Source organism: Herpailurus yagouaroundi, unplaced genomic scaffold (assembly GCF_014898765.1).
Source record: "Herpailurus yagouaroundi ecotype Mexico unplaced genomic scaffold, PumYag 428, whole genome shotgun sequence".
Lineage (NCBI taxonomy): Eukaryota > Metazoa > Chordata > Mammalia > Carnivora > Felidae > Herpailurus > Herpailurus yagouaroundi.
The window spans coordinates 1,680,950-1,708,141 of NW_024412645.1; the positions used below are offsets into that span (position 1 = coordinate 1,680,950).

At 49.8% G+C, this 27,192-nt stretch overlaps 1 protein-coding gene across 1 annotated transcript in view; it reads left to right on the plus strand.

The window, feature by feature from the left end:
* Positions 1–1,915: 1,915 nt before the first annotated feature.
* Positions 1,916–27,192, plus strand: part of TBC1D10A (TBC1 domain family member 10A) — a 30,801-nt gene continuing 5,524 nt past the window's right edge. Inside the window, exons 1-3 of the mRNA XM_040463846.1 lie at positions 1,916–2,191; positions 21,339–21,438; positions 25,457–25,564. Coding sequence (XP_040319780.1) covers positions 1,983–2,191; positions 21,339–21,438; positions 25,457–25,564 — 417 coding nt within the window. The 5' untranslated portion in view covers positions 1,916–1,982. The remainder of the gene's footprint in view (positions 2,192–21,338; positions 21,439–25,456; positions 25,565–27,192) is intronic.

Genomic DNA, 27,192 nt, shown 5'->3' on the forward strand with positions numbered 1-27,192 from the left:
CTCTCCGTGTGTCTGGCTCCTCTCTCCCTTCCCTGGGATAGGCCCACATCCCCATGTAAGGCCCACTCTGTCCCTCCTAGGAGCTGGGAGTAAGAGCCCACCACTGTCTAGAGCCATTGGAGAGGAGGAATGTCCTCCTAGACTTGAGAGTTTAAGACCAAAATAGCCTGCGCCCAGTCCCACGTCTGCTGTTGCCCTGTTTATGGAAAACCAGAAGCCTATGGAATGTGAAGATTGCACAGTGAAGTCTTCAAGAATGTCTGGGCCATGTGGCATCAAGGAAACACTCGGTGAAATCACTCAAGTCTTAAGACCCCCTTCTTGGGACCATGCCATGGGCCCCTTAGCCTGCCCCAGGCTCTGCAGCTCAGGCCTGGCTCTCACAGTGCTTTCTTTTTTCTGGGTCTGTCTGCTCACAGATCTATGGGGAATATCAGATGACAACGTGGTTGTGACTTGTAAACTATAAAGTACTGGGCTTAACTGAGGAGCTATTATAGTGACTCTAAGTGTTGACAATCCTGGGGTGAGAAGTAGGCTTCTGGGAGCTAAGTCTATATAGATACAATTGGTCCATGCCTCCCCATAAACTGTTGGTAAGAGCTATTTTCAAATCCTGCCTCTGCCACAGCTATTGCTGGGACTTTAGGGAGCTGATTTAACTTCCCTGAACCTCAGGGTTTTTTTTAACTGTAAAAATGGGACAAAATTGTATCTACCTCATTGCACGAAGGTTCCAAGAGATGGTGTGACCAATTTGGAAAACAGTTTGCCAGTTCCTCCCTCAGAAGATTAACAGGTTACCATATAACCTAGTAATTCCCACTCCTAGGTATTTACCCAAGAAAAACTAAAACGTATGTCCATACAAAAGCTTGTACCTGACCATCACTGGCAAATGGATAAACAAATGTAGTATTGCATTTGGTGCAATATTATTCAGGCACAGAAAGGAGTGAAGTACTGATAACATGCTACAACATGGATGAACCTTGAAAACATGCTGAATGAAAGAAGCCAGACACAAAGGCCACGTTGTATGATTCCATTTCTATGAAATGTCCAGAAAGGGCAAATCTTTAGAAACAGAAAGCAGATTTGTGGTTGCCAGAGACTAGGGGAGGAAGGATGGTGAGTGACTGCTAATGGATAGGAATTTGGGGGGTGATGAAAATGTTCTAAAATTAGGTTGTGGTGATAGTTGCACAACTCCACAAATATGCTTAAAACGATTGAACTATACACTTTAAACTGGTGATTTTTATGGTAGGTTAGTTATGTCTCAATAAAGCTGCTGGGAAAAAGATTACAAGAGAAAGGTAGAACTTGGGGCAATGAGTGTCTCAATAAACGTTGGTCATTACTCTTATTAACTGGGTCTCCCAAGGGCTCATTTAAAGCCCTAGAGGCAGTGAGCAGGGGTTGCTGAACTTCTAGCTCAGCCTGTGTCTTTAAGACGTTGAGTGTCCCTGGGCGAATCCCTGGACCCTTCCTAGGTCTCCTCAGAGGTCCTCATGAACGGTTGAAACCATCCCTACCTACATCCCTGGGGTCTCGCGAGGAGCCAGGGGCTCAGGAGGCAATGCGGAATCCCCAGCGCACTCCCTCAGCCAGTGACTGAGCGGCGCTTGCAGGTGACGGGCGGGCGGGAGCCAACCGAGAAAGGCCCGGGGAGCTTTTTCAGGTAAGCTCTCTTGATTGACAGCCCGGGGGGGAGGGCTCCCAGTGACGGCTGCCCCGCCCCCTCACGTCGGGTCGGTTGGCGCCAGTCTAGGGCAGGTGGGCGGGCCCTGGGGTCCGCTGCGCCCATTGGGCGTGGGGGGAAGCTCCCGGGAGGGCCTAGGGCCCCGCCCCTGGCCTTGCGGCGGCCAATGGACGCGGCGCGTGGGCGGGGCGTCGGCGGCGTCGGCGGCGGCCCTGAGGCTGAGGCGGCTGAGGTGGCTGAGGTGGCCGCTGGGGCTGAGGCGGCGGGCGCGGCCAGGATGGCGAAGAGCCGCGGAGAGAACGGGCCGCGCGCGCCCGCGGCCGAAGGAAGTCTGTCCGGGACCCGGGAGAGCCTGGCCCCGGGCCCCGACGCCGCAGCCGCGGACGAGCTCAGCTCTCTCGGCTCCGACTCGGAGGCCAACGGCTTCGCCGAACGCCGCATCGACAAGTTCGGCTTCATCGTGGGCTCGCAAGGCGCGGAGGGCGCGTGAGTAGCGCCGGGGCTTGGGGCCGGGGGCCGGGGCCGGCGCGGGACCTTCGCGGGGGGCCTAGACGCTGACGGAGCTGCCCTTAGGACAGACCGACGAGCTCGCCTCCCAACCGGGGACAACTGACCCCTTCTCTCCCTGCCCCCCCCCCCCCCACTCCCCCAACCAGGGCCGACTGACCCGCCCCTCGTTCGCGAGCCTGCTTCCGACCTAAGGACGGACAACCCTCCACCCAGCCCCCGCCCTCCAGACACATTGACCCGCCCCCAAGAAGGGCCCACAGTGCCCTCCTCCCAACTGCGGGACAGAACGACAGACACCTGGCCCAACCCCACTGCTGCCACCGCGGCCTTAGGCCTGATTGTGCCACCCCTGACAGGCTCACAGATGGCTGCCCCTCCCCCGACACATACCTTCTCTACCCCCATCCCCCAAGACCCACAGATGCCCTGTCTCCACCCTACTACCCCGCACCAGGGGGATACTTTAGGGAGAGGGACTTCAAAGGGACAGACTGCCCTGCCCTCATTCCACTCCAGGACAGACTGACCCCTTACCTCAAGACACACAGGCTCCTGGGTGGACTGGACTGACATTGGTCATCTCCCTCCCAGACAGTCCCACCCTGGGGCAGATATTCCCTTCCCTTCAGGGAAGGGTCAGAGAGTGCTCTCCCCTCCCTTCGGAGGCTGATTTCTCCTCACTGGCAACAGGTGGGCAGACACTCCCCCTTCTTGGTACCCACAGGGTGACAGTGCCTCACCTCCAGGACAGACTGTTGGCTGTCTTTGTGTATGCTGTGGAAACACACACCTCCTCCCAAACACAGACTCTTGAGGGGGCAGTCATGGAGACAGCAGGGTCCCTGCTGGTAGCACACTCTGATCCCCCACCCCCAGAGCCTCCAGGACCCAGCTGTCAGGCAGAGATACGCAAGGCAGTGAAGCAGCACCTTCCCTCCAAGCTGGGTAACTGGGCAGCCGCACTGCCCCACAGAACCCTCTGAGAAGGACAGACTCCAGACCCCACTCCCATTCCAGCTGTCCTGTCACATGAGACCAGTGTTCTGCACAGCATTGACAAGCCTTCCTCCTGGTGTGCCTCCCCTTCAACAGAGGGCCTCACACAATTACCTGTGGGGGCCCCACAAGACTCAGCCAAGATCCTACTCCACATGGTCCTTTCTCCCCTTCTCTGACCAGTTGTGACTGTCCAAGCCTCTTCCAGCCTCTCTTATGACTAATGAAAGTGCCTTGACCATCTGTTAAGAACCCCACCCCATACAAGCAGCCCCATAAAGGTCACTTCCGGATTTCTCCCAGTTTCAAATTCACCAGGCCTCCTTCTCCTTTGGAGAAATATAGCCCCCTCCTCTAAGGAGAGCTCTCTCTTACCCACTGGACTGTGTCCTCCAGCCTCTCTCCACTTGCTCACAGCAGGCTAAACCTTGTCCAGTGCAGGACCCCAGAGATCACCCTTTATTCTGATGCTTCATCTTGCTATGATGCTTTGTCACAGCTCCCCAGGGATTAGCCTGTGAGAACCCAAAGGGGACCTGAAGTATATTTTTTGAATTGAGGGGTCAATTTTTGAATCACTAGGGATCAGGGCCCTGAGAGGGATGGGATCTTGAGAAGTGGGAAAGGAGTTCCCAGTTGCATTTGTGGGTTCTTGGAAGGAGGACCTCAAATTTGCCTGTGAGTTCTAAGAGATAAGAATTCCTGCTACATTCTTACCAGACAGTTAACCAGATATCGGGGTACACAGCAGTGATATAGTGGGAAAAGACCAGACTTAGGAAAAAAATCACACTTGCTAGCTGTGTGACCTTGGGCAAGATCCTGAATCTCTGAGCCTGTTTGCTCACCATAAAGGGCAGCAGTCACATGTACTCCCAAGATTACTATGGGGATTAAATGAAATCAGGTATATGAAGGTGCCTAGCACTGTGCCTGACCCAAGTAGTGGCCCAGAATATGTTAGTTTCCTTTCTTTTCCTTCTAAGGGTCTGAGAACTGATGAGAAAAATGAGGGCGTACCTCTGGTATTTTTTAACAGAGAGACGCCCCAGTGGGAGCACCTCCCTTTGGCTGTATTCCCCACCAGACAGCCAGACATCTGTCTTCCCCACACTCCAACCACAAACCCAGATTTTGCAGATGCCCTCTACCTCACTGGTGTTTATAGAACTGGGACTGAGATGGGGTCCCAGGCTCCTTTCTCTCTCCCTGCCTCACTTTTTTGACCCTCTTGGTCAACCTAAAATATCTGGTGTCTGAAAGTTTTGACTGTTCCCTGCTGAGTTTATAATGTGGTTCCAAGGAAGCCAAAAGTAAGTCCCTGCCCAAAGCCATAAGAGGGGAAGTTATGGAAAGTATCAGGGTGATTGCCCTAAAGCTAATCTTGTGGTTAAGGGCTAGGAGTCCATGTGTTATCCCAGAGAGTGAAACATTAGCACTGATGGCTGCAGTGGAGAGGGCAGGAACTCTGGCTCTAGATTAAAGGTCCATTTCAGCCACCCTGGACCAAAGGTTGTCTCAAGATGGTCAGTTTTGGCAGTTACCAGGGGCTTGGGGGCAGGGAAGAAAGCAGATCAGAGGCTACCCTGCTTAGGTGACTGTTAGGTGGTTGGCATGAGTAGATCATAAAATCATAGACTGTTGGAACTGGAAGGGATCTTAAGAGATTGACTGAGCTTAGCCCTTGCTTTTACAGATAAGGAAACCAAAGCCCAGAGAGGAGAATCACTTACTTAAGAACACACAGCATATTAGTTGGCAGAACCAGGACTTGAACCCAAGGTTTCTGACTCCTAGGTCGGGATAGTTTCCACTGCTTTCACCATCCATTAATACAGCCTGTGGTCCCAACAGGAAACCAGGTGCCAGGTAGGTAGAACAGAAGGTTCTTAGCAGGAACCTGCCTGCCCTCACTTTCCCTGGCTTAGCTCAGTAGTGTAGGAGGCTAACAAGTCCTGCCCAGCAAGGGTAAGAGTGTGTTGTCATTACCAGTTCATTAGACTATCAACTTTAGGGCTGGGGCCAGGCTTATTCACCTTTTTCTATTCAGGCCTGCAGAGAAGTAAATGCTCAACTAGTATTTACTTACTGAATGACATTAACTGACAGACATTTCAAGTCAGAGAGCTGAAAGTGACCTTAGAGATGGCAATCATCATACAGATAGGTAAACTGAGATCTGAGAGAACTAATTAGCCTCACCTCTTCAGTCTGTTAAGATCAAAGCCAGAAATTTAACCCAGAACTCCTGATTCCCAACCCTGAGCCTTTTCTACTTCTTCACCTCATCTGTCTTTTGAGCCTACTCTATGGGGCACCTTTGGTGAGCCTGTGATAGTCTTCACCTGCATGTGAGCAGAAGCCAGTGAGGAAAGACAAGAAAGCAACCAAACCAGCAAAGAGCCCTGTGGGAGGCATGGACACAGACAAGGAGCTGACAGCATTAGTTCTTTTGGCTTGGTTGGGAGTTGAGCTGGTTGTTGAAGCCCAGGAAGGACCAGAGGAGGAAAAAGAAGTGTCCTTAGAGGGGAGGGGTAGGAAGAGTGATGTTACCGTTCCTATCACCTTGGGGTAGGAAGAGCAGATCTATGCGGGGAAGTCCCTTCTGCAGCATAGGGGAGGGGGTCATGAAGGAAAAGAAGGATACCAGTTGGATACTAGGTCTCCTGGCCCAAGGGAGATGGCCTGAGAGAGATGGGTTCCCAACCTCCCTCTACTTTTCCCATGTAATTGCCAGGACTGGCTTCCTTAGGCTGGAGCTTCCCACCCAGCTTCAGTCTGCTCAGTGCTGCAGGCCAGATGAGGTGAGGAGCTATGCTTTCTGGGATCCCGTGGGTGTTGGCTTCCTGCTAGGGGAGAGAGGAATCTGAGCTGGGTCCAGAGAGAAACATCTGGAACAGTAGTATTGTCTTCGGCTGATTCAGTTCTCCTGTCCCCTGGGGTTCTCCACTACTCCTAGCCAACTATGGCAGCCCTGTGGCTTTGGAAATCATAGAACTGGCTTAATTGGCATCCCTATAGTTTGGTTTGTGCCAGTTTTTGTTGGGGTAGGGCCAGGGCCCTCCTGGCAGGCCAGAGCCTGTCTCCCTGCCTTCCCACCACCTTCTCCAGCTTGTAAGCTCAGAGCATCCTCTTTTCTTGAGCTATTATGGTTCCCAGGAGAGCATGGAACTGGCAATGGAGTGGTCCCTGGGTGGTCCATCTGGAAGGAGGCGGCTGTACATGTGGACTAGACCACAGGCCCTCCATTTTCTCTCCTCCTTCTCTTTCCAGCTTCAAAGGAAAATCCGGTTTGGTGGCCCTGTGGGTGTTCTAGGGCCTCAGACAAGACTTGACTTGGTGAAGGGGAAGGCCAGCGCACCAGCTGCTGCCCTGGGAAGGTGCCTGCATGTCCGCCTGCTAGGAAATCCTAAGCTGTGGGAAAGAGATAAAGCAGTGGGACCTGCTTGATGTTTTGTCCTCCTAGCATCTGGGTTTGAAACAGGACCTCCAGAGGACCAGTGAGGCCTGGCTCTGGTCCAGCCACCCAATCTGTTTACACTGAGGTGGGGGAAAGAAGATGCTCTGTGTTCCCTCTTCACACAAACTCTGGAGTCTGGCTGTCTGTGTGACTTTGGACATGTTGCTTCACTTTACTAAGTCTTAGTTTCTCACTGTGAAAATGGTTGTGATAATACTGATTTTGCAGGATGTTGGTGAGGTTTAAATGAGCTGATGTTTGAAAAGAGCCTGGCACACAGTACAGTAGGTGCTCAATGAATGTTCTTGCTCCTTTTATTAAATGTTTATTTATTTATTTATTTTTAGTAATCTCTACACCTAACATGGGGCTTGAACTCATGACCCCGAGATCATGCTCTCGTGGTCATGCAAGAGAGTTGCATGCTCTTGTGACTGAACCAGCCAGGTGCCCCTGTTCTTGCTTCTTTTTAAGACTGGAGTGGCTAGTGGTCCTGTCTTTTCATTTTCTATTTGTATCTCTAGATATGATGATGAGTGTCAGTGAGGTCCATTCTCCTGCAGGGAGGAGTGAACTCTAACCAGTGGTGCACCCTCACTTTCCCCGGAGAGAGATAGATATCCCCATTCTATAGATGAACACACCAAAGATCTGAGAAGAAAGTGCCCAAGGTTTGCCAGCTGGTAAATGGCAGAACTAGGACTAGAACCTGTTTCTCAATGTTAAATCCAGTGACTAAGCCTTGCTAATGTGGCAGCAGGCAGATGACAGGTGCTCACTAGTCCCAGAGGCCCCCACACCCAGAGCAGGAGTTAGCAGGAACTTGGCTACCTCTTCAACCTGGTGTGGAGGGCAGTGTGAGTCTCAGTACAGCTTAAGTCCATAGCCAGCCAAATCACAGAAAGACCCAGTGAGAAAGATCCTTGGGGAGACCCTGAAAGCATGACCAGACTGGCCTGGTCTAGTCCTCCCATAGGCCAGAGTCCACACTGCATTGCTCTTGACCCCAAAATACTGCTTAATGGTCATCTGACTTTGATATCCAGTCTGTGCCTTTGTTTCTTCGTAGATTAGGCAGGGATTATGCTCCCCATACAGGTGAGGAATCTGAGGGTTGGAGCAGCCTTGCAGTTAGTTAACAATGGAGCCAAATTAAGGAGGGATCCCAGATCTTCTGATACTCAGCCCACTGCTACCCTATATGTCAGTGCCCATTCTCTTCCTGACTCCAAGCCAATTGAGCCTCCAGGCCAGGAGACATTGCCCACCAGAGCAGAACCCAGCCATCATCCACTCATTGTCAGTGCCCTAGTTGATCACTTTAACCTGCAGGCAGCACAGCTGAGGGGGAGGACGCCTCCTTTAGCTGCTTTGTCTGCCCCTGACAAATCTGCTATCCAGGGCCCAAGGAACCTCCCTGGCAGAGGGAAAGCTGTCCTGTCCTCCCCACTGGCAAACCAAAGCTCCTGATGCTTCACCTGCTTAGAAGCCTCCTATCCAGGATTTCAGGGTAGCTGCCAACTTTGGCTTTATTTATCTCACCTTTCTTTTTCCCTTCTTCATCCCACCTACTCTGTTTCATGCCCTGTATAGCTCCTAAGAGGCTGTCACAGCTTAGCTCTTTACTGCTCCTCAGGTAGGGAAGTAAGCAGCAGACTCAGGAGTCTGGGAGAGAAAGCCAAGGCTTACTTTTGCCAGCTTATCTACCTTAGTAGTGAGCTTATTTACCAAACATTTATTGAGCACCTACTCTGTCAGCCCCTGTGATTGGAACAAAGGATTCAGAACTGAACAAAGGCATCTTTGTCTTATTGCCCTCAAGAGGTTCATAGACTTGTTGGAAAATAGAACCACAAATAAATCATTACAATGTTGAGCAATAAAGGCCATAATTGAGGTGTGTGGTCGCTCTGGAATATATAGGAAGAGATAGCCAGCTCCATCTATAGGAGCCCAGGAAGAAGTGACATTTGATCCAGGCCTCAGAAGTAGCAAGGAAGGGCATTTCACTGGGTGGGAGGGGACCTATGTACAAGACCCCCTCCCCCCCACCAAAATCCAGCTGTTTAAGAAACGTGGTATGCCAAGAAGAGAGGTGACAAGAAGAGCAGAAGGCAGGAGGTGGATGTGAAGCAAGGGGAGGCTAGGAAAGTAGGTTGGGCAGATCATGCCTAGCCTTGAATGTCAGACTGAGGCCTCCTGTGTTTCATCAAAGTCAGTCTGGTGCTGGTGTGGAAGATGGCATAGGGAAGAACTGGACCACAGGCAGCGAGACCAGTTGAGAGAGCTCAGGACAGCCCAAAAGGGCTATGGAGAGGCCTGGGAGATGTCTGGAGCTGTGAGGATGAAGAGACCAGCAAATCAGTAGGGCTTGGTGCCTGGCAGGCTGTGTGGACTGATGGGGAATTGGGAAGTCTCAGGATAAGCTGAAGAGGCCCTAGTCTCTCACAGAACCCATCCTGGGGCCTTCTGGCCACAGGGAGGGAAGGCCAGCTGTGGCCTTCCTGTGAAGTGGACAGTGGGCTGCTGCTAACTCTGCTTTGTCACAGCCCTGGGCTCCCCAAGGTGCCTGGCATGGCTGGCATGCCCAGGACACATCAAGGGGTTCTTTGTCTCTCTCCAGTGGGAGAGCGGGTTAGCTGGCCTGGTTGGGAGGGGGTGGGGTGAGTGGTACTGAGCTTTGTGTTCTCTGCCCGGTAAACATACTGGATGGCAAGGAGAACCAGACTCCTCTCCAAGGAGAGAGGAGTAAGGCCTAAGGGCATAGAAAACCAGCCTTAGGGTAGTGTGCAGCTGGAGAGGGTAGATTTGGGAGTTTGGGGGTTTGGGCATAGATAAACTGATCAAGGGGAGGCAGATGGCAGCCAGGGCTGGCTTGACCTCAACCCATGTCTTTATTCTGTTCCTGGAGGTGGTTCCTCAGATGGGACAGGTGGAAATAAGTCCAGTACCTATGAGAAGGTGAACCCCTTAGCACTTAGGGACATCACCAGCCATTTCTCAGAGATTAAAGGTTCTGGCTGGAAATATAGGTTTAGGCTAGTAGTCGGAAAAGGCTCTGAATGAGGCACAGGAGTCAAGGCACTAATGCCGGCTCTACCTCAGACCGTTATGGTATATGACTTAGGCACATCCCCTCACTTGATCATGGGACTGATGCTCCCTGTTTCTCACCCAGCACTTACTATGTGTACAGCTGTGTGCTAGGCTCAGGGGATGCAGATCTGGTCCTGCCCTCCCGGGGCTTACAGCCTAGCAGGGAAGTGAGACGTTCAGTAGGTAGTTAAAGGCATGGCCTGTGTACAAAAGGATTGTGAGGATCAAATGAGATAAGTGGATTATGAGCATAGCATAAACAAAGACTACTGAACAGGGGTCAGGAGACCTGAGTCCTGGGCCTCGTGGATCCCTAACTGAAGTGGGTTCTGGGATGACAGCAGAGAGCCTGATGCTGGGCTTGAACTCACGAAACCATGAGACCGTGGCCTGAGCTGAAGTCGGACGTTTAACTAGCTGAGCCCCCCAGGTACCCCTAAACTAAGGCAGTTTTAATGGGATGATGTTGAAAAGCTCTTTCACTTCTAATATTCTGAGACTGACCTTGGAGTATATGAAAAGTGCTTTGAGAAGTTTTTTATGAGGTGTCACGCAAGTGCAAGGGGTCGTTATGGCACAGCCCACAGAAGCCAGTTCTTTCAGCATGCTCTGTTCTTCTTGTGGGAGGACCTCTCTTTGTGTGTAGGACCAGTGGCCCTCATGTCTTAGGGAGTATAATCAAATCAAAGGATGCTTTGATTTGTTTAGCTTTTTAGTCTGCAAAGTGCTTTCATTCCCATTGCCTTACAGTAGTCCTTATAGGAGCAATGGGAAATTGGTAGGCTAAGTTTTATTTTCCCGTTTACAGCCAAGGAAACCAAAGCTGAGCAAGTAATGGAATTGGGCCTGGGACTCAGGACTGCTTTTTTCCAGTTTTCCATCTTACCAAAGCTGGTGGCCACTGTGTGGCCTCTCTGGCCCCTCCCTGTCTCAGCTTTAGAATTTCAGTTCAGCCCCAAGTGTTTGTGCTTCTCCTAGTAGGCCTCTCAAGTTGTTTGAATTGTTGTGATGAATGGAGCACTTCTTGTCCCAGATCTCCACACACAGCCCCTCATATGTACCCCAAGACAAGGCAGGAACAGCTGGCTAGTGAGGGGGTCCAGAAACATAGTGTGGAGAGCTCTTGTTCCTTCTGAGTGCACTCTGGGCCCTAGACTCTGTATGTCCAGAAACGATCCTTTCCAACCATCCACTTTTGGAGGATGCTGCTTCTTTTCCCTTACCTCTCTGTATTGGTTTCACAAAAAGGGAGAACCTAAATTTGACCCTTGGGTTTAAGACACAGGCAGACCTGACTTCTAGTCCTGGCTCTTGTCACTTTCTGGTCATGTGACCTCTCTAAAGTAAATAGGCCGTGTTGACACTGGGAGAGAGGGGTGTTATGAGGATTAAGAGAGCTAATGTTGGTAAAACACCCAGCACAGTGTCTGTCACAAAATAAAGGTACAGGGTGGCTCTTATAATTCGAGTGTGAATTATCCTCTGAGGTTTGCTTCAAGCCTTTGGCATAATGGTGAGACAGCAAGGCAATATGGGTGTGAAGATCCAGATTTCTTTATGTGCTCTGACCACCACCCTTGGGAGTGGTGGGCAGAGGAGCCAGTCCCACTCAGCTTGTGGTCTGGAGCATTCTGGCATGCCAGGGCAGACTGGGAATCCCCCCATCAGTTCCTCTTTGAGTCATTTGGAACAGAGTCCTCAGGTGACCCTGACTCGGAGGGCCTGATCTTCCTTCTCTTTGGACTGTGAAGATCAAGCAGAAGTGAGAATAAAGGTGGGTCTCCTGAAAGATTCACCTCAAAGCATGTAACCATAGTGCTGCCTGGGACCTCAGCCTTCCTGGGTAGTGGCAGTTACTTGGGGAAGAAATCAGAATTTGCTTCATAATTACTACCACCCTCCTTCTGTGCTTCTTGTAGACTTTGATCCTGAGCTTCCTGTCCTGCTTCAGGGTGACCTCCTCCACCCTCCCAGCATAGTCACATGGTAATGCCGGTTCACAGAGGAGCCTGAATGGTGGACCAGGCTTTTACTGACACTGCCCCCATTTAATTCTGTGAGATACAGTTCATCATAATCTCCATTTCACAGAAGCAGATACCAAATTTCAGAGAGGTTAAGTGACTTGCCAAACACCACACAGTTTATGGCTCTGAGTCCACAAAGCTCCAAGTTCCCTGGGATCAAGGCTGGTATGAACCCTGCCTAGTGGTTAGCACTCTGTGCTGGAGTTGAGTGACAGAGCAGAAGAAGAACAGGGTCTGGATTCATCTCCCAGGGCTGTCTTCTGCTCACCCTAGACCTTAGTTACTGGCTTACTGAAAACCTGTTTCTTCATCTGTGGAAGGGGAGGCGGCGGTGATAATTAGAGGACCTATTTCATGGGCCTGTTGTCAAGATTAAATGAAATAATGTAAGTTAAGTGCTGAGCACCATGTCTGTTGCATAGCAAGTGCCTGGTAAGTGCTCTAACAGACATTCAGTTGCATTAATTGAATATTCGAATTATAATGTTGTAAAAGGCTGTCATTAAGCACATCTGTTCAACCCTGTGCTGGGCTTCAAGGAAGATCCAGAGCTGGTATCAGGCCAGAGAGGGAATGTTCTTTATGAAGCACTTTCTGTGTTTTACCCACCTGATCTCAAGGTTGAGGACAGTATTCCCATCTCACTGTGGAGAAAACTGAAACACAGAGTTCCCGAGGTCACAAAGCTAATGATTCTGTCAACACACATTTATTGGGCACCAACAAAACCAAGCTCTATTCTAGGCCCAGAACACACTGTGGAGAATGAGATGGGCAGAGCCCTCCAGGAATGTACCTTCTCACGGAATGCTGCCTCAGCAGAGCAGATAGGATATTCGGGTGGAGAAGCTGTACCTGCTCCACTAGACTGCTCACATTCCCCAAACAAGCCGTGGTCTTTTCTGTTAACTTGTGCTTGCTCATACTGGGTCTTCTGGCTGGTGTGCCCTTTCCCCTTTCTCACCCTGGCTACTTCCTGTCACCCTTCAAAGACCATCTCAAAAATCAGCCCCCTCTTAAAAGCTTTCTCTGAACACCACCCCCACCCCCCACCAACCACTAGCACCACCCTGGGGGCTTCTTGCAGTTTCTTAGCACCTTCTACATGCTTCTGTGATAGCACTTCTATGTGTGCTAGTTTTCTACTCACCCATCTGTCTCCTCTGCCAGATTGACCTCTTCAAGGGCAAGGACTGCATTTTATTCATCTTTGTAGATTCAGGGCCTGGAACACAAGCTCTAGAGAAATGTGTATGGAATATAATGAGGGGCTGATTGTGTTTTGTCCCTGGAGTAGTTAGGAAAGGCTTTGTAGACATGAGAGGGAGTTCTGAATGAGGCCTTGGAAGATGAGTGGGACTGAACTAGAGTGGGGGTAGGGGTGAGGGAGGCCAGTTCAGAGAGAGGGCCACCTAGAGATAGGGCTGGGGAAAGAAGAGGAATGTTTAGAGGAAATAGGAGGACCTGAGGTTTCTGTTGGACAAGGAGGGCAGTAGGGAGCCTTGAAGGAATGTGAGCAGAGGAAAGGCCTTATATAAACAGTGAGTCAAAACTAATTTGGTAAAATCTATCAGTATGATCTAGCAATTTGGTAAGGATGGCTAAGGAGCCCATACATGAGTCAGGATGGCCCCTGGGTGCCCACAGTGAGATTGTGATCTGAAAACCCAGTTGCCAGTGGGAAATTTCAAGCACTACTCAGCCTGCTAAGGGTGAAGGCTTGGGGAAGGGAAGTCTATTGAGAATAGTCTCCATACCTTTCTGCAGTTGTCAGGGAGAGCTGCCCTGGAGGTTTCTGCTGTGGTCTGTGCCTTTCCCTAGCTGGGTGAGGAAGTGGGGATTCCTTGCTTTTTGGAACCAGCAAGGTTGGTGCCTAAAGGAACCATTTCTTCCATCTGACATCAAGAGGGGTGGAGCTGAACAGAGTGGAGAGTTGGGCAGAGGCCCAAGGCCAGTGAAGGGTGGAGAGAACCTGTTTACCATTGTGCACTGACCCAGGGCTAGAAGGAGCAAAGCCAGGGAATTCCTTATGGGAAAGGGAAGCAGACCCAGAACTAGCTTGCACTGGGAATTGGGGAGAGTGAAGCAAGCCAGACTCTCACCCAGACAGAGAGCCTGGACATTGCCCTACCCTTAAACCAGTGGCTGCCAGGCTGCAGGAGGGAGTGCCAGGCTTCTGCAGACCATCTTGCTTTTCCACACTGACTCACAGCATGGCCTTGGGCAAATCACTTACCCTTTGGGCTATAGGCATTGCTGGCTCTCTGAGGAGGAGTAGACCCCCTGGGTGATTTCACAGGCCTTCCAGCCTGGACTGTCAGCCATTTGTACCCTCCCAACCCTCTCTTGCATTCCAGTTTCTTATCATCAGTTATTATGGAGCTGGCATAAAAGCTATTTATACTTGCAGTCCTTACCAACTCTTAGGTTAATGAACTCCAGAGGTTGTTACCCAGTGTGCAAAGTAGGTCAGCCTTTTGTTTATCCTCACTTTTTCCAGCACTGGGAGAAGGGAGCCCGCCCCCCCCCCCCCCCCCCGGCCTTGTCACTGGATCTGTCATTGGCTATGCTCTTTCTGGACATCTACTTCCCAATTTTCCACACTTCCTTGTTGCTCACTTCTACTGTTCTCAGCACAGAGGGTAGTGGTTCTCTATTGGTACTAAAGAAGAGGAAAGAGAATGTGACAGGCACTGAGGGCTTTAGATTGTATTGAGGCCAGGTGGTGAGACATTTTATATTTATTGGATAATTTAGTGCTTAAGTGGCAGCCTCCACTTCCAAGCTGTGTAACCTTGGGCAGATTACTCAACCATACTGAGCTTTAGTTTTCTTGTCTATTAAATGGAGACAATAAAAGCTACTTCCTTGGGGAATTGTGTGCATATGTAGTACTTGGCAGAGCTACTACATGGCCAATGCTGGAAATGTATCAGCTCTTACTGCCTCGTGTGATCTTTACCACTGCCCTCTAAGGAGGTGGCAGTGCCCCCATATTACAGGTGGGGAACCTGCTTGGAGTGGAGCAGCCTGCCCTGTTTCAGGCAGCTATAAAATGATAGAGCTGGGATCAGAAGCCAGGAGTTACAGTCTTTGTGTCATTGAGTAAATTACTTAATCTCTCTGGACCTTAATTGCTTCATAGTTAAATGGGCATAATCCTGCCCTGCTGCATGTGTATGTGGCTGTATATGTGGACCAGTCAGATGACAAGTGGGATATGAAAGTGCTAGGTTAGCTGCAAATATCAGTCACCTAATAGCTACCATTTTCTGTCCACTCATCAGGCTTGTTTCAGCCCTGTAAAATCTGAGGTGTGTATTATAGTCCCACTTAAAGATGGAGAAGTCAAGACTTAGGGAGGACAAGTATTTTGTCCATGGTTTCCCAGGTGGAGGAGCTGGAAGTTGATTGGCCTCAAGATCTCCACTCTGTTCACTCGCTCCATAACCTAGCTGGCCTCCAGTGCTTAAGATGAGGAACAATCCTGTGATCTGTGGCCTTGGGCTTTCTGCTTAAGCTGTGTTTCTCTTCATTTGGGCTTCTTTGAAGAGTGAAGCTTGAAGGAGGAGGTTGCACTGGGTCTTTGGGACCAAGATTTATCTTCCACCATCGGATAAAGGGGGCATGGGTATGGGCACCATACCTGGCTGACTGCCAGCCAGAAGGGCTGAGGTGTGCTTGGGCAGAAGGCACAAGTGCGGAGAGAGCCCCAGTCTTTGGTCTTGATAGCCTTGGGAACTGGTCTTGTTCCTCTGAGTTCTTGGAAACTTCCAGTTCTGAGTTTGGAGAAAAGAGTAGGTAACTGGGAGCCTTCAGAGCACAGGGTCAGCAGAGTGTTACTACTGCCTTGGGCCATGGCCTGGCATAACACCGCTAAGCCTAGCTCAGCCTGAGAGCCCAACAGAATCTGGTCTCAGTCACCCCCCTGGCTGCCCACTTTTGTCTCCTCTGTGCCTCTCTCCGTCAGGAGGGGTGGCTGGCAAACAGTACATTGCCCAGGCTTGCCATCTCCAACTGAGGTTGTGCTTGGAACCTGTGCCCATCCAGCATATTGGCTTCCCTGAGCATTACTAGGAGTGGGCAAGATGCTCACTGGGACAGTCAGAACACTGACGATGGGGATAGACTGGCTTCAGGGGCTTGGGGACTAGAGATAGATCCCCACAGTGGCATCTGGAGAATAGCCTGATTTCCTCATAGTCTTCCCAGGGGAGTCCAAAACAGCACACGAGTCACTGTGGCAGAGGGGAAGCCCTAGTTCTGCGACTTAACTTATTACCTTTGTGACGTTGCCCAAGTCATGTAATGTCTCTGATTGGGTCAAATCTCTCATGGACCAAGTGGAAATAGTAAATCATCTATTAATTAAGGAGGGCTCCACCTCACTGAGCTATTAGGGGCACAAATAAAATTGCTGTAGGCAGCAGTGGCTTGTAGACCTGAAGGCAATTCATATGAAAGTAATGATGTCATGGAGAAAAGCAGGCAGGCACTGTTGAATACCTTGAGGTGCTTGGTGGGAGTTACAGAAGTTCAAGACCCAGTCTAGTTAGGGAGGGACAGTGCTAAGCAATATGAGCAAGGTGTAATGAAGTGTTAATTTCATGTCTTGATTTATTAGTGAATTACTGCTGAAATTAATTTTAGGGGATTGGGACAGCATTAAAAGAAAAAAAGGGGGGGTATCGCCTGGGTGGCTCAGTCATTAAGCATCTGACTTAGGCACAAGTCATGATCTCACATCACGGTTCGGTAGCTTGAGCCCCACATTGGGTGAACTCGAGCCCCACTTCAGGTGAACACAAGCCCCACTTCAGGTGAGCCCTACTTCTCTCTCTCTCTGCCCCTTGTGGGATTCTCTCACTCTGCTCTTGCTCACTTGTGCCCTCTCTCTCTCTCTCAAAAAAGAAAAAAAAAAAAAAGGAAGAAAATAGAATAATATAAAACTAAACTGAAAATTTTGGAGTGCATGTAAGAATAAATTATTATGGGATGCCTGGATGGCCCGGTCAGTTAAGCATCCAACTCTTGTTTTTGGCTCAGGTCTTGATCTCACGGTTCGTGACATTGAGTGCCAAGCCCAATGAGGGAGCAAAGAGACTGCTTAGGATTGATTCTCTTTTTCACTCTCTCTGCACCTCTCCCACATGTGTGTGCACATGCACACACTCTCTCTCAAAATAAAAAAAATAAACTTAAAAAAAGTAAATTATTTCATAAAATGTATTTCAGCTGTGTGTGTGTGTGTGTGTGTGTGTGTGTGTATAAAATCTCAATATATAATGTATTTCTTATTGTGGGTCTCAGTTTTAAAACTTGTGAGAAATGGTATTCTAAGTCAAGATAAAAGTCTTCAGATTGGAGGACAGTTAATGAGATCTGAGCAAGTGTGGAGGCCATGTGGATGGAGGCTGAGGGCTTGACCTATAGGACCAGAGGGCTATAGTACAAGGGTCAAGAGCATGGACTATGGAGTCAGGCAGGCCTGGATTTGAGTCCCAGCTTTGTCTCTTCCAGCTATTTGGCCTTAAGTAAGTCACTTAACTTTACTAAGTCTTGGATTCTACTTCTGGAAAATTAAAAGAATGATATTATGGTAGGGTTATTATGAAAGGTACATGATAAAAATGTATATAACACTTTTAGGAAGAATTCGGTAAGTAGAAAATGATGTATAAATGGTAACTACTATTGCTGCTGGTATTGTTGCAGTTGTGATTTGTATTGTTATATTGGGCCCTGAAAGGGTTGCTGTGACTTGGAGAGGGGAGAAGAAGGGGCATTCTAGGTAAGGATGGGTTGGTGACAAGGGATAAGTATGTGTGTGCCTGGTATGAGACTGATCTGGCTGAGATGTGTGTAGCCTTAAAAGGAGTGTTGAGATTATAGATAGATGGTGCCAGGAAAGTTTTGGCATTACAGGGGGAGGAAATTTTTAGCACTAGAAATTTCAACAATAGGGTGGCTTCACCTGGTGATAATGAGACCCATCCCTGGCAGAATTCCAGCATAGATTGGGCCACTAGAGACTGTTCCTCATTAGGCTCTTTTGATTGCAGAGAGTCCCTCAAGCCACTTGAAAGAAAGAGGGGTTTTCTGAAGGGAGAGTGAAGCTCTGAGACCTGAAACATCCCCAGTGGGCCGTTTGATCCCTTAAACTGGCCATTTGGTCAACTTCCTTGTCACTAGAAACTGGCTCATGCTCTCCCTCCACTGTCAGGAGGAAACCACCTCAGATAGCCTCTACACCATCATGCCGTTTGCAGGGACACACCTGACTCTATCTTCATCTCATGGCTCTTTTCTGGGCTTCCTTTGAGGATCAATTCACAATGCAGATCATTCTAATCATGTAGGGAAATTGAGGTCTGAAGAGGGCAAGCAGCTTACCTGTTGTAGAAGGGATTCCTATACCAGACAGCAGTCTGATCAGATACCTTTTAAGATCCTGACTGACTAGACCAAAGGATATGTGAACTTTCTGGTTTTAAAAAAAGGATAGCCTGCAACTTTTCAGGAGCACATCCTGTGCATAGAGAGAAATCTACCTGCAGTTAGAGAGCATGTGGTGTGGTGAGTTCTGGGTACAACCAGACCTCTAGTGGTCTTCCTTTTCACCATCTCCAGGTGGCTTAAACTCCTCTACTATTGGAGGAGAAGCTACTCAAATGACCCTATTCCCTCAAAGTTTTCCCAGTTTAAGGTTTTAAAAGTCAAAGCAGATCTTTCAGTTGACATGTACATTTCAAGTAGTGGTGGGTTTTTTGTTTCTGAGAAGATCTTGCCAAATCAATGGTATAGCTTAAAGTCAGTAGCGTCGTAGAATCCAGGAAATATGGTCGTTTGTTTTGTAACCAATTGAAATTCCGGTTTGAGGTTTGATGTTGGGGCTTTGAAACTGCCAAAGCTGTTATCTGACATCATTTAAAGGAACACTGAACTTGAATGTGTTCCCCTGTGTATCTGCAATTGGGAGAATGGGTATCTCTGAGGCCCTGCAATCAGATCTTATCAACAAAGACCTGGAGGGTTGAGGTATCAAATGGGCATGTATTTAATCACATGGGAATTCACTGGAAACATAGTCTCAGGCAAAAGCCTTGCCCTCTTTGAGCCTCAGTTTTCTCATCTGCTCAGTGGAGGGGTTGGATCAAATATTATCCACATCCACAACTGCCAAAACTTCCTGTTAACACAGTGTGGGCATCCCCTTTCATTTAGCTAACCAGAAGCCTCGTCCCCTGACTTGTATAAGCTAGTGCTTTGTAGGTGGTGGGAGGCAGCATGCCCTGTGGTGTCTGGGCCTTTGGTTTCCGTTTCCTGGGTGTTTAGGGGTTGCCTGGAGACATGCATCTGTCAGTTTATTTGATCTAAAGGTGTGGTCTCTGGTTTTCTCCCATGAGGAAGGAAAGGAAAGAAGTGTCCTCACACCCTGGTTCTGCCTCTGGGTGGTGAGGAGAGAGTCAGCAGTTCAAGAGGAGAATGACTTTTGTCAGTGTGTTGAGGGGGCTAAGTTTGCCCTAGACTGCCTTTCCTCCTCAGCTCTTCAGCTCCAAAGCTGCTCTCAGGCCTGTGCAGTTCCCCAGAATAAAGTGCATAAAGAAGACCTGCCCTTTTGTGTCTGGGAGGCCTCTGCTCTGCCAAGGCCCCTCCCTCTGCTCTTCCAACCAGTAAAAGTCACAGCAGCGCATTTCCTTCCGTTAGAGAATCAAGGCCTGGGCCAAGCCCTAGCCCCATTATGTCCTGTTCCTAAGGGCCTCCTCCCAGCTGCCTGAGTGCTTCTGACCCTGCACTCTTTTCTGGGAGGTCAGGCAGGACTGAGTGCAGGCTCTTGGCTAGGATCTAACTTGGATTCTGGGATTTTCCACTGATTTGCTGTTTGACTCTGAGCAAGATACCCTCCCTGGGTATCTTACCTCTAAATAACATCAAGCACTTTTTTTAATTGAAAAAAAAAATGTTAAAAATAAGAAAGTCAAAATCTACCACTTAAAAAATGATTTTAAGAAGAGAGCTTGGGACACCTGAGTGGTTCAGTCGGTTAAGCCTCCGACTTCGGCCCAGGTCATGATCTCACGGTTCATGAGTTTGAGCCCCGCATCGGGCTCTGTGCTAACAGCTCAGAGCCTGGAGCCTGCTTCAGATTCTGTGTCTCCCTCTCTCTGCCCGCCGCGCCCCCCCCCCCGCCCCCCCCCCCCCGCTCACGCTCACACACTCTCTGTCAGAAATAAATAAACTTAAAAAAAAAAAAAAAGAAGAAGACAGCATGTATGTAGGGCACCTGGGTGGCATAGTCAGTCAAGCGTCCAACTCTTGATCTTGGCTCAGGTCATGATGTCCGTGTTTGTGAGTTCAAGCCCCGCATCAGGCTCTGTACTGATGGTGGGGAGCCTGCTTGGGATTCTGTCTCTCCTGTTCTCTGCCCCTCCCCCATCATGCTCCCTCTCTCTCAAAATAAGTACACTTAAAAAATAAAATAAAAAAAGAAGAGAGCATGTATGTGTGTGTACAGAGGTGTACACATACATTTTTTTGTTTTTTTATCAATATTGCTCTGTAGTCTAAATAAGAAAGCATATGTAGAATAATCACTCTGTAAATGCTAGTCTCCTCCTCTTTGCCCCTCAGTTATTTGAACTCAGGAATTCTCAGGAAGTCACTTTTTAGAGGAAGCCTACTCACTTGAAGCACCCTCTGGCTAAGCCAGGGATTCTGCCCCAACCTGCCTCAGCTGCTCCGGTGCTGATCTTCTTGCCTAGGGTGGGTCTCCATGCCCAGTGTTTCTGCCACTGACTCTAGTGGGCATTCAGAGTCCAGTAGAATGTCAATGCCATGAAGGCCAGGACTTTGTTCTAGTCAAAGGAGTGTTTCCTCACAGCCTGCCCAGAAGCCCTGGACCTAGAACAATGCTAGCACAGCTGTGATAGCTGCTCAGTTGGTAGATGTACAAATACAAGTGATATTGATGAGGATTTGAAGCATGTGTAGGATTTTGATAGGTAGAGACAACTTGGGGTCCCTTCCAGCAAAGGCACTGGCATGAGCAAGGTTGAGAGGTGGGAAAGGGCCAGGGCATAATTGTGGAAACTATGAATAACTAGTTTTGCTAGAATGAAGAGGTGAGCATGTTATTTATGTACTTGTTTGTTTTGTTTTGTTTTGATCCAGCTCTACACCTTGCATGCAGGCCCCCTAAGAGGCTTATTTATCTAGACAGACCCAGGACAGGAATGCTTTGCTTTGGTGCACAGATGCACGCACTCAGACCTCTGTCCCCAGAGAGGCACAGTGACCCCTGGCCCCTTGACACATTGGGGGAGTGGGCACTTAACCTGGTGTCTCTCTGGCCTGTGCCTTCTAGGGAGGAGGCAGCATTCCCTCTTGTCTGTGTAAGCGTGTTCAAGAGTTAGCAGCCCTGAAGGGAACAGCAGGGATGGAAGATGAGTAGGAATGAAGGCCTGACAAGGCTGGTGGCTGGGGCTTAAGCCGGGGCCTTTGCTTCCTTTGGCACTTCTGACAGGTCCTACCCTTTGCTCCACAGGCTAGAGGAAGTCCCCCTGGAGGTGCTGAGGCAGAGGGAGTCCAAGTGGCTGGACATGCTCAACAACTGGGACAAATGGATGGCCAAGAAGCACAAAAAGGTGAGGGGCCTGGCCTTGGGCCTTGGGCTGGGAGTTGGCAGCCTGGAGAAGGAAGGAAGAAGGAGGAACTGTATCAGCTTAGAGGAGCAGTAGTCAACTGCCAATAGCCTTCTCCAACTGCCAGTAGCCTTAAGTGTCTCTGTCTGCCAACTCTGAAAAGGAAACAGAAGCTGGCTGGAGGGCAGGGACCAGTCTTTACTTGATCTTCCAAGATGGCTTCAGACTCACCTAGAACTTTGTCCTGGAGTCAAACTTCAAAGCCGCTTTTAGCCAAAAGCCCTTATAGGTAGCTTTCCTCCAGCCCTCTTTTGGGAGAAGTTCTTACTGCCGTTTACTACCTATCAGGGAGGACTTTATAATACTAATAATAGCTAACATGTGTTGAACATTTGCAGTGTGCTGGACACTTGACTTGAGTAGTCCTTATAACACTTCAGTGAGGTTGGTAGCAGTAGTACCCCTACTTTATGGATGACACACAAAATCAAAATTTGCACCCAGGCAATCTACATTTAGTACCTTCATTCTTCATCACCACCCTCTAGATGAATTTGATGAGTTCCCTCTTGCCTCCTGGCCAAAGAAAAGTAACCTCGCAGTTTAATGGTCTTATTAAAATGAAAATACCCTCTGGCCCTCTTCTAATTGGTCTTTCTTTAGACACTAGCTCTATTGCCCCATAGGAACATCGTAGCCTAGCACAATGTGTGTGTTGGTGCCCTTGGATACCTGGGCAGGATCTAGTTACTCCTTGGCCTAGTGGAGACCTGTCCAGAACTTCATAGCCAGGGTGTCTCTGCATAAGTTCCCACTGCACAGAGTGAACCTGCTGTCCTGCTCTTATCACCTGACATGCTGGTCTGGTGTAGGCTGGCATAGCTGGCTGCAGGGTCAAGCAGAAATCTCAGGCCTGAAAGTCATATATGGGCTTGGGCCCAGCCCCACTACCTTCCCCTCTTCATGCCTGTGGCTAGCTGTGCAACTTTGTGTGAGCCACTTCACCCTCAGTTTCCCTGGTTGAATGGAAATGACAGTCATGTTGGGAGGCTCCCATCAGTTGGTGACTGCAAAGCCTTGTGCCTATGGAGAAGAGGCACACCTAGCCCAGGCTCTTTCTTGCTGTTCTATGTAGGCTTTGGAGCATTCATTTTTTGCTTATTAACATTTCTCTTAAAAAACATTTTTTTTTTAAAGACAGCTCTTCTCAACTGTGTCATGCATGACTCTGGAGTCTATTTTCCTCCCTCCTTACCCCTCAGGCTCTTACCCTGAGCTTCAGATCCCTCTCCAATCTCATGATTAGTGACTAGCAGAGATGGTGGATCCTTCTTGCCCCAGTATCCCTTGCAAATGGGGGATTCCAGAAGGGAGCCTTGGGGAGATCCTTTCAGCAGAGCAGGCTCCACTTCCTCTTCCCCTTTGCTTCCCTGGCACTGTGGTTAGGAAGCCAAGAGCTCCCCTTGTCCAGCAGGGGCCACCACAAGAGGCTATACCCTATCCTACCCAGAAGCCCTAGCTCACTGCTCTCTGCTCCTGCCACCTCAGCTGTGGTCACACTGGCCCTAGGATCTCTTCCTGTCTGGCTGCACAGGCTTGGGCTCTCCCCTTGGTCAGGAAGTCATGGCACAGGAAGGATAATACCTGCTTCAGGAAGTGGGTCCAGACCCAACACCTTTCCTGGACTTAGAATCTGAATCCCCAGGAGGGGGTCCAGGCCCTGTAGGGAGGCAAGGCTGTGGCTGGAATGCTGTCTTCCCCTGTAGGGCTCTGCTCACACTGTGGCCTAGCTCTCCCAGAGTTCAGCAGGCAGGGTGTGGCCTCACTCAGCTGTCGTCAGAGAATAATAACCCTTGTGCTTTCTGTTTGGTGAGCATTTTCTCTTGCTTTTTCTTTTCTGATACCCACCATTGCCTCCTCTCTAAGGCTGGCAGGTAGAAATTGCCATCTCTAACACTTCTGTGCTGAGGAGGATTCCAGAGGCCAGAGTGGGAAAAGATGGCTATACTCCTGGTTCTCCATCCCCACCTCCCCAGCTCTGGCCTGAATGAGGGCAGGGCCTTTTTGAGAGCCTTAATGAACTGAAGGTATTCCTGGGCTCCCCTGTGGCAGGCCAACTATGACAGGGGGCTGTGATGATGTGGGGGCTGGCTTAGGTCAGCTAAGCTTGGCCCTGGGGAGAGCCCAAAGGACCTGTGGCTCTAGGCCATACTATATCCCTTTGCCAAAACCTTCTCAGACCAAGTGGACTCCTTAAGGAGACTCTCGTCCCACACAGCAGGAAACTATTATTCCCAGAGTCTGGGGCAGTTCCCTTCCACTCCCTTCCTTGCCCCCCTTTGCAAGCAGTCCCAGAAGCTCCAGCTTAGCTCTCATGACCAGCTACTCTGCTCTCTTCCCCCACTGCCTCCTGCCTGTCTGCCTGTCTCCTTCCTGGTTCTTGATACTCTCTGACCCTTGGAAAGTTTTCTCTTGTTTGTGCTCATCATCAGGAAGGCTAGGCCTTCTGTGCTCCTCTGAGAGATTCCAACGGGACTATTTGAGGGGGTTTCCAGGTAAGGGAAAGTTAGGTGTGAGCAGGAGCCCCTGGGGTTTCTGTGTCAGGCATCTTCCTGGGATGGAGGGGTGGAAAGGAAGGCATTTATTAAACACAGACTGTGTGTCAAGCCCCATTCTAGGCATTTTCCCAACCTTCTAATAGAATCCTGGGTATTACCATTCTGTGTTTAACTATTGATGAGACTTGATTGGTTGAATCCAGTGCTGGATTCAAACTCATATCCAGTTGCTCTTCCCAGTGCCCTGAGCTCCCATCTCCGTCCCAGGCCAGGCTACTTAGTGCAGGGGTTGAGGGGAGTGTCATTGGTCAGTACCCCCACCTCCATTCTATAGGATTGGTACCTCTGCTTTTGGTCTTATCATCCTTGACCATTGGCCTTGAGGTCAAAGAGGATGATCAGGGCAGCTGCCCTCAGTCTCATTCTGTCCCAAAGTCCAGGTGGAGCTCATCTCCCAACTAGTCCTGTGAGGCCAGTGAAGTGGAAAGCTCATGGGGGTGGATCCCCCTAGCCTGTGTGGTATAGGAAGTAGTGGGTTCCTTATGGTGTGACCTTAATATTTTCTCACTCTGTCTTCAGTTTTCCCACTCGTAAAAGATGATTTTTCAAACTGGATTTTGACACAGAAGTCTTTTTCTTTTAAAGACAGCAAGCATAAGAATTGAGCATAGCTCTGGGTCATGAGTTATCCCAGATACTTTCTCCCTCACCTCTCCCAGTCTATGGGACTTTTCCTATGAGTAGGAAAGACCCATGCCATTGTAGCAAGGGTTGGAATCAGGATTCACAGCCAGGAAAGCTGCCTCTGACTTGGGCTGGGCTGGTAATTATGGGAGCTCAGGGTCAAGGAGCACAGAAGAGAGAGGATTCATGACTAAAACAAGTATGGAGTCATTCTGCTCAGTTCCCATCTCCCTTGAGTTCTGCTGACTTTCCACTCTAGGTGGCCACACGGCTACTTAAACAAACACCCCTGTGAAAGTGCCCAGGCCATGTCTCTGGGCACAGTCTGAGTCATCTCATAAGCTACCCTTTCCTGAGCTGCAGCTGTGCCCCGCACCATGCAGATTCCTCCCTGGTGATATCCCATGGGGCTCCTCCAACTTGAATGGTTCCATTTTTGGTCCAGAAAATGGTCATGGGGATTCAGAATTATGTGGTAGATCTTAGAAATAACCTGTTTTATCACTGGACCAGGGGACATGGAGACTGCCATCACCTGGTGGCAGCATATCTAATTACAGTCATTACTTGTCACCACCCCCACTGCCCCCACCAGCATCCTAGGCTGTGCATTGTAGCAACAGTAGCAGCAGGAGGGGAGTCCTATTTTCTCCACTTTACAGCTTGCCCAGTGTGCTAACTAAAAGCCCGCCAAACACCAATAGAGGAGCTGGACTGGCACACAGCCTCTGGAGGAGCTGCCTGGGTGGATGTATAAGCACAGTCCTTTTGACTTTCAGATCCGTCTGCGGTGCCAGAAGGGCATCCCACCTTCTCTGCGGGGCCGTGCTTGGCAGTACTTGTCAGGAGGCAAGGTGAAGCTACAGCAGAACCCTGGAAAGTTTGACGTGAGTGGCCCTTCCTTCACCCTACCCTCCCTTCCATGTCTCTTGATGCCCTACCCATGGCAGCAGTCCTCCATGTACTCACTTGGACCTCAGCAATATGAGCTGATCAATAGGACCACCCATAAAATGCCCCATTGGCCAGGCCTATTCAACCTGTGACTCCTGGGGGCTCTGTCCATCTGAAGCTCCAACTGTGCAGGCTTCAGTGGGATGGACAGATTTTGCATCCTCTATTCCAGCTCTTTATTTTGTCAACCACCCAGTTTTGTTTTCTTGGGGTTAGCAGGCCATCTCCCAGCTCTTGGTTGTCAGGAGGGGATACTCAGACCACTTCCCTGACTTCCTTGGGCTCCGTGCTCTGGGCTTTTGGAGGCCTGCCCTCAGGACCACAGGACCTTCAGTAATCTTAGCCTCCCATCCTCAACTCTTTTCTCCTGCCTCATCCAAGCTGGCCAGACACAGTTCACCTGTGCTGCTAGTTGTCAGCCTTAGGGGTGGCATAGCCAAACCAGTATCCTTAAGGGTTAAAAACCAGTCAGTGGCCAGAGAGGGTGTCCTCTGCAGGCATGCCTTCCCCTCCCCACCTGCTGCTCCCTACCCCATCACTGCCAGAGTAAGAACACCCCTTCTTTCATGGGCTTCTTAGGGCCCACCTGGGCGGGGCAGCTTCTCCAGGAGTTGGCTCCCCTGGGGTTGCCCCTGCTTATCTCCTAGACCTGGCCGTAGGCATCAGGGTTTCTTCCAACCTCTTGGGACTGATGACAGGCAGTGAGAAAGAGCTGCCAGCTACCAGCTTTTTGTTGACATACTTCATGCTTCCGCAAACACTCCTGTTTTGCCAAACCTGTTCCCTAAGAAGAGTAGGTGGGGCAGGGGAGCCTAGAGTTTCTGCTGTTGACCTGAAGAGGGTGAGAGCCTTTTACTAACAGTACTTGGCCCTGGGGCTGGGGGATTTGGTGGAGTGTCTGGCTGAGGGCAGCTCTGAATCAGATTGGACTGTCCTACCAAACATCAATACCAGGTCCTACTAGAGCAGCCTCTTGACTCCAAAGCCTACCTCCCAATGTCTTCCTCCCATCCCTTACATTTCAGGAGGCTGCATCCTGGATGGAGGGAAAAACTCAGTGGTGGGAACCTCACCCCAAGGTTACCTCTGGCTGCCAGAGCACAGGCATAGGAGCCAAGAGCTTAGTTGGCCTGGCCAGACTCCTGGTTCCATAGTTAGCAAATGTGAGCACGTGTTGTGTGAATAGCAGAGTATGGAGCATGTGTGTGCATTTTGTGTGTGGGGAATAGTGTATCTGGAGAGGAATCAGCCACCTCTGTGGAGTCTTGAGGGTTGCTTGTGGGAAAAGGTAGATTTTTCCCAGAAAGGCCTTCTAGATACTCTGAAGCTGAGTAGTGGGTCCCCAAGGCAGTCCTGGGGGCTGGAGCAGTAGTTTTCGAGCACACCTAGAAGGACTTTGCCTGTGGATGACATGGAGGAAGTAAGCAAGGTTGAGAAGCTCCCTCTGGCTGCTGTGGACAAGATAGCCAAAGGCAAGGGTACAGTGACAGGCTATTGGTGGCAGCACATAACAGCACCTATTCCTGTGTTCCCCTGAAGATCCAGGTAGTTGACCCCAACC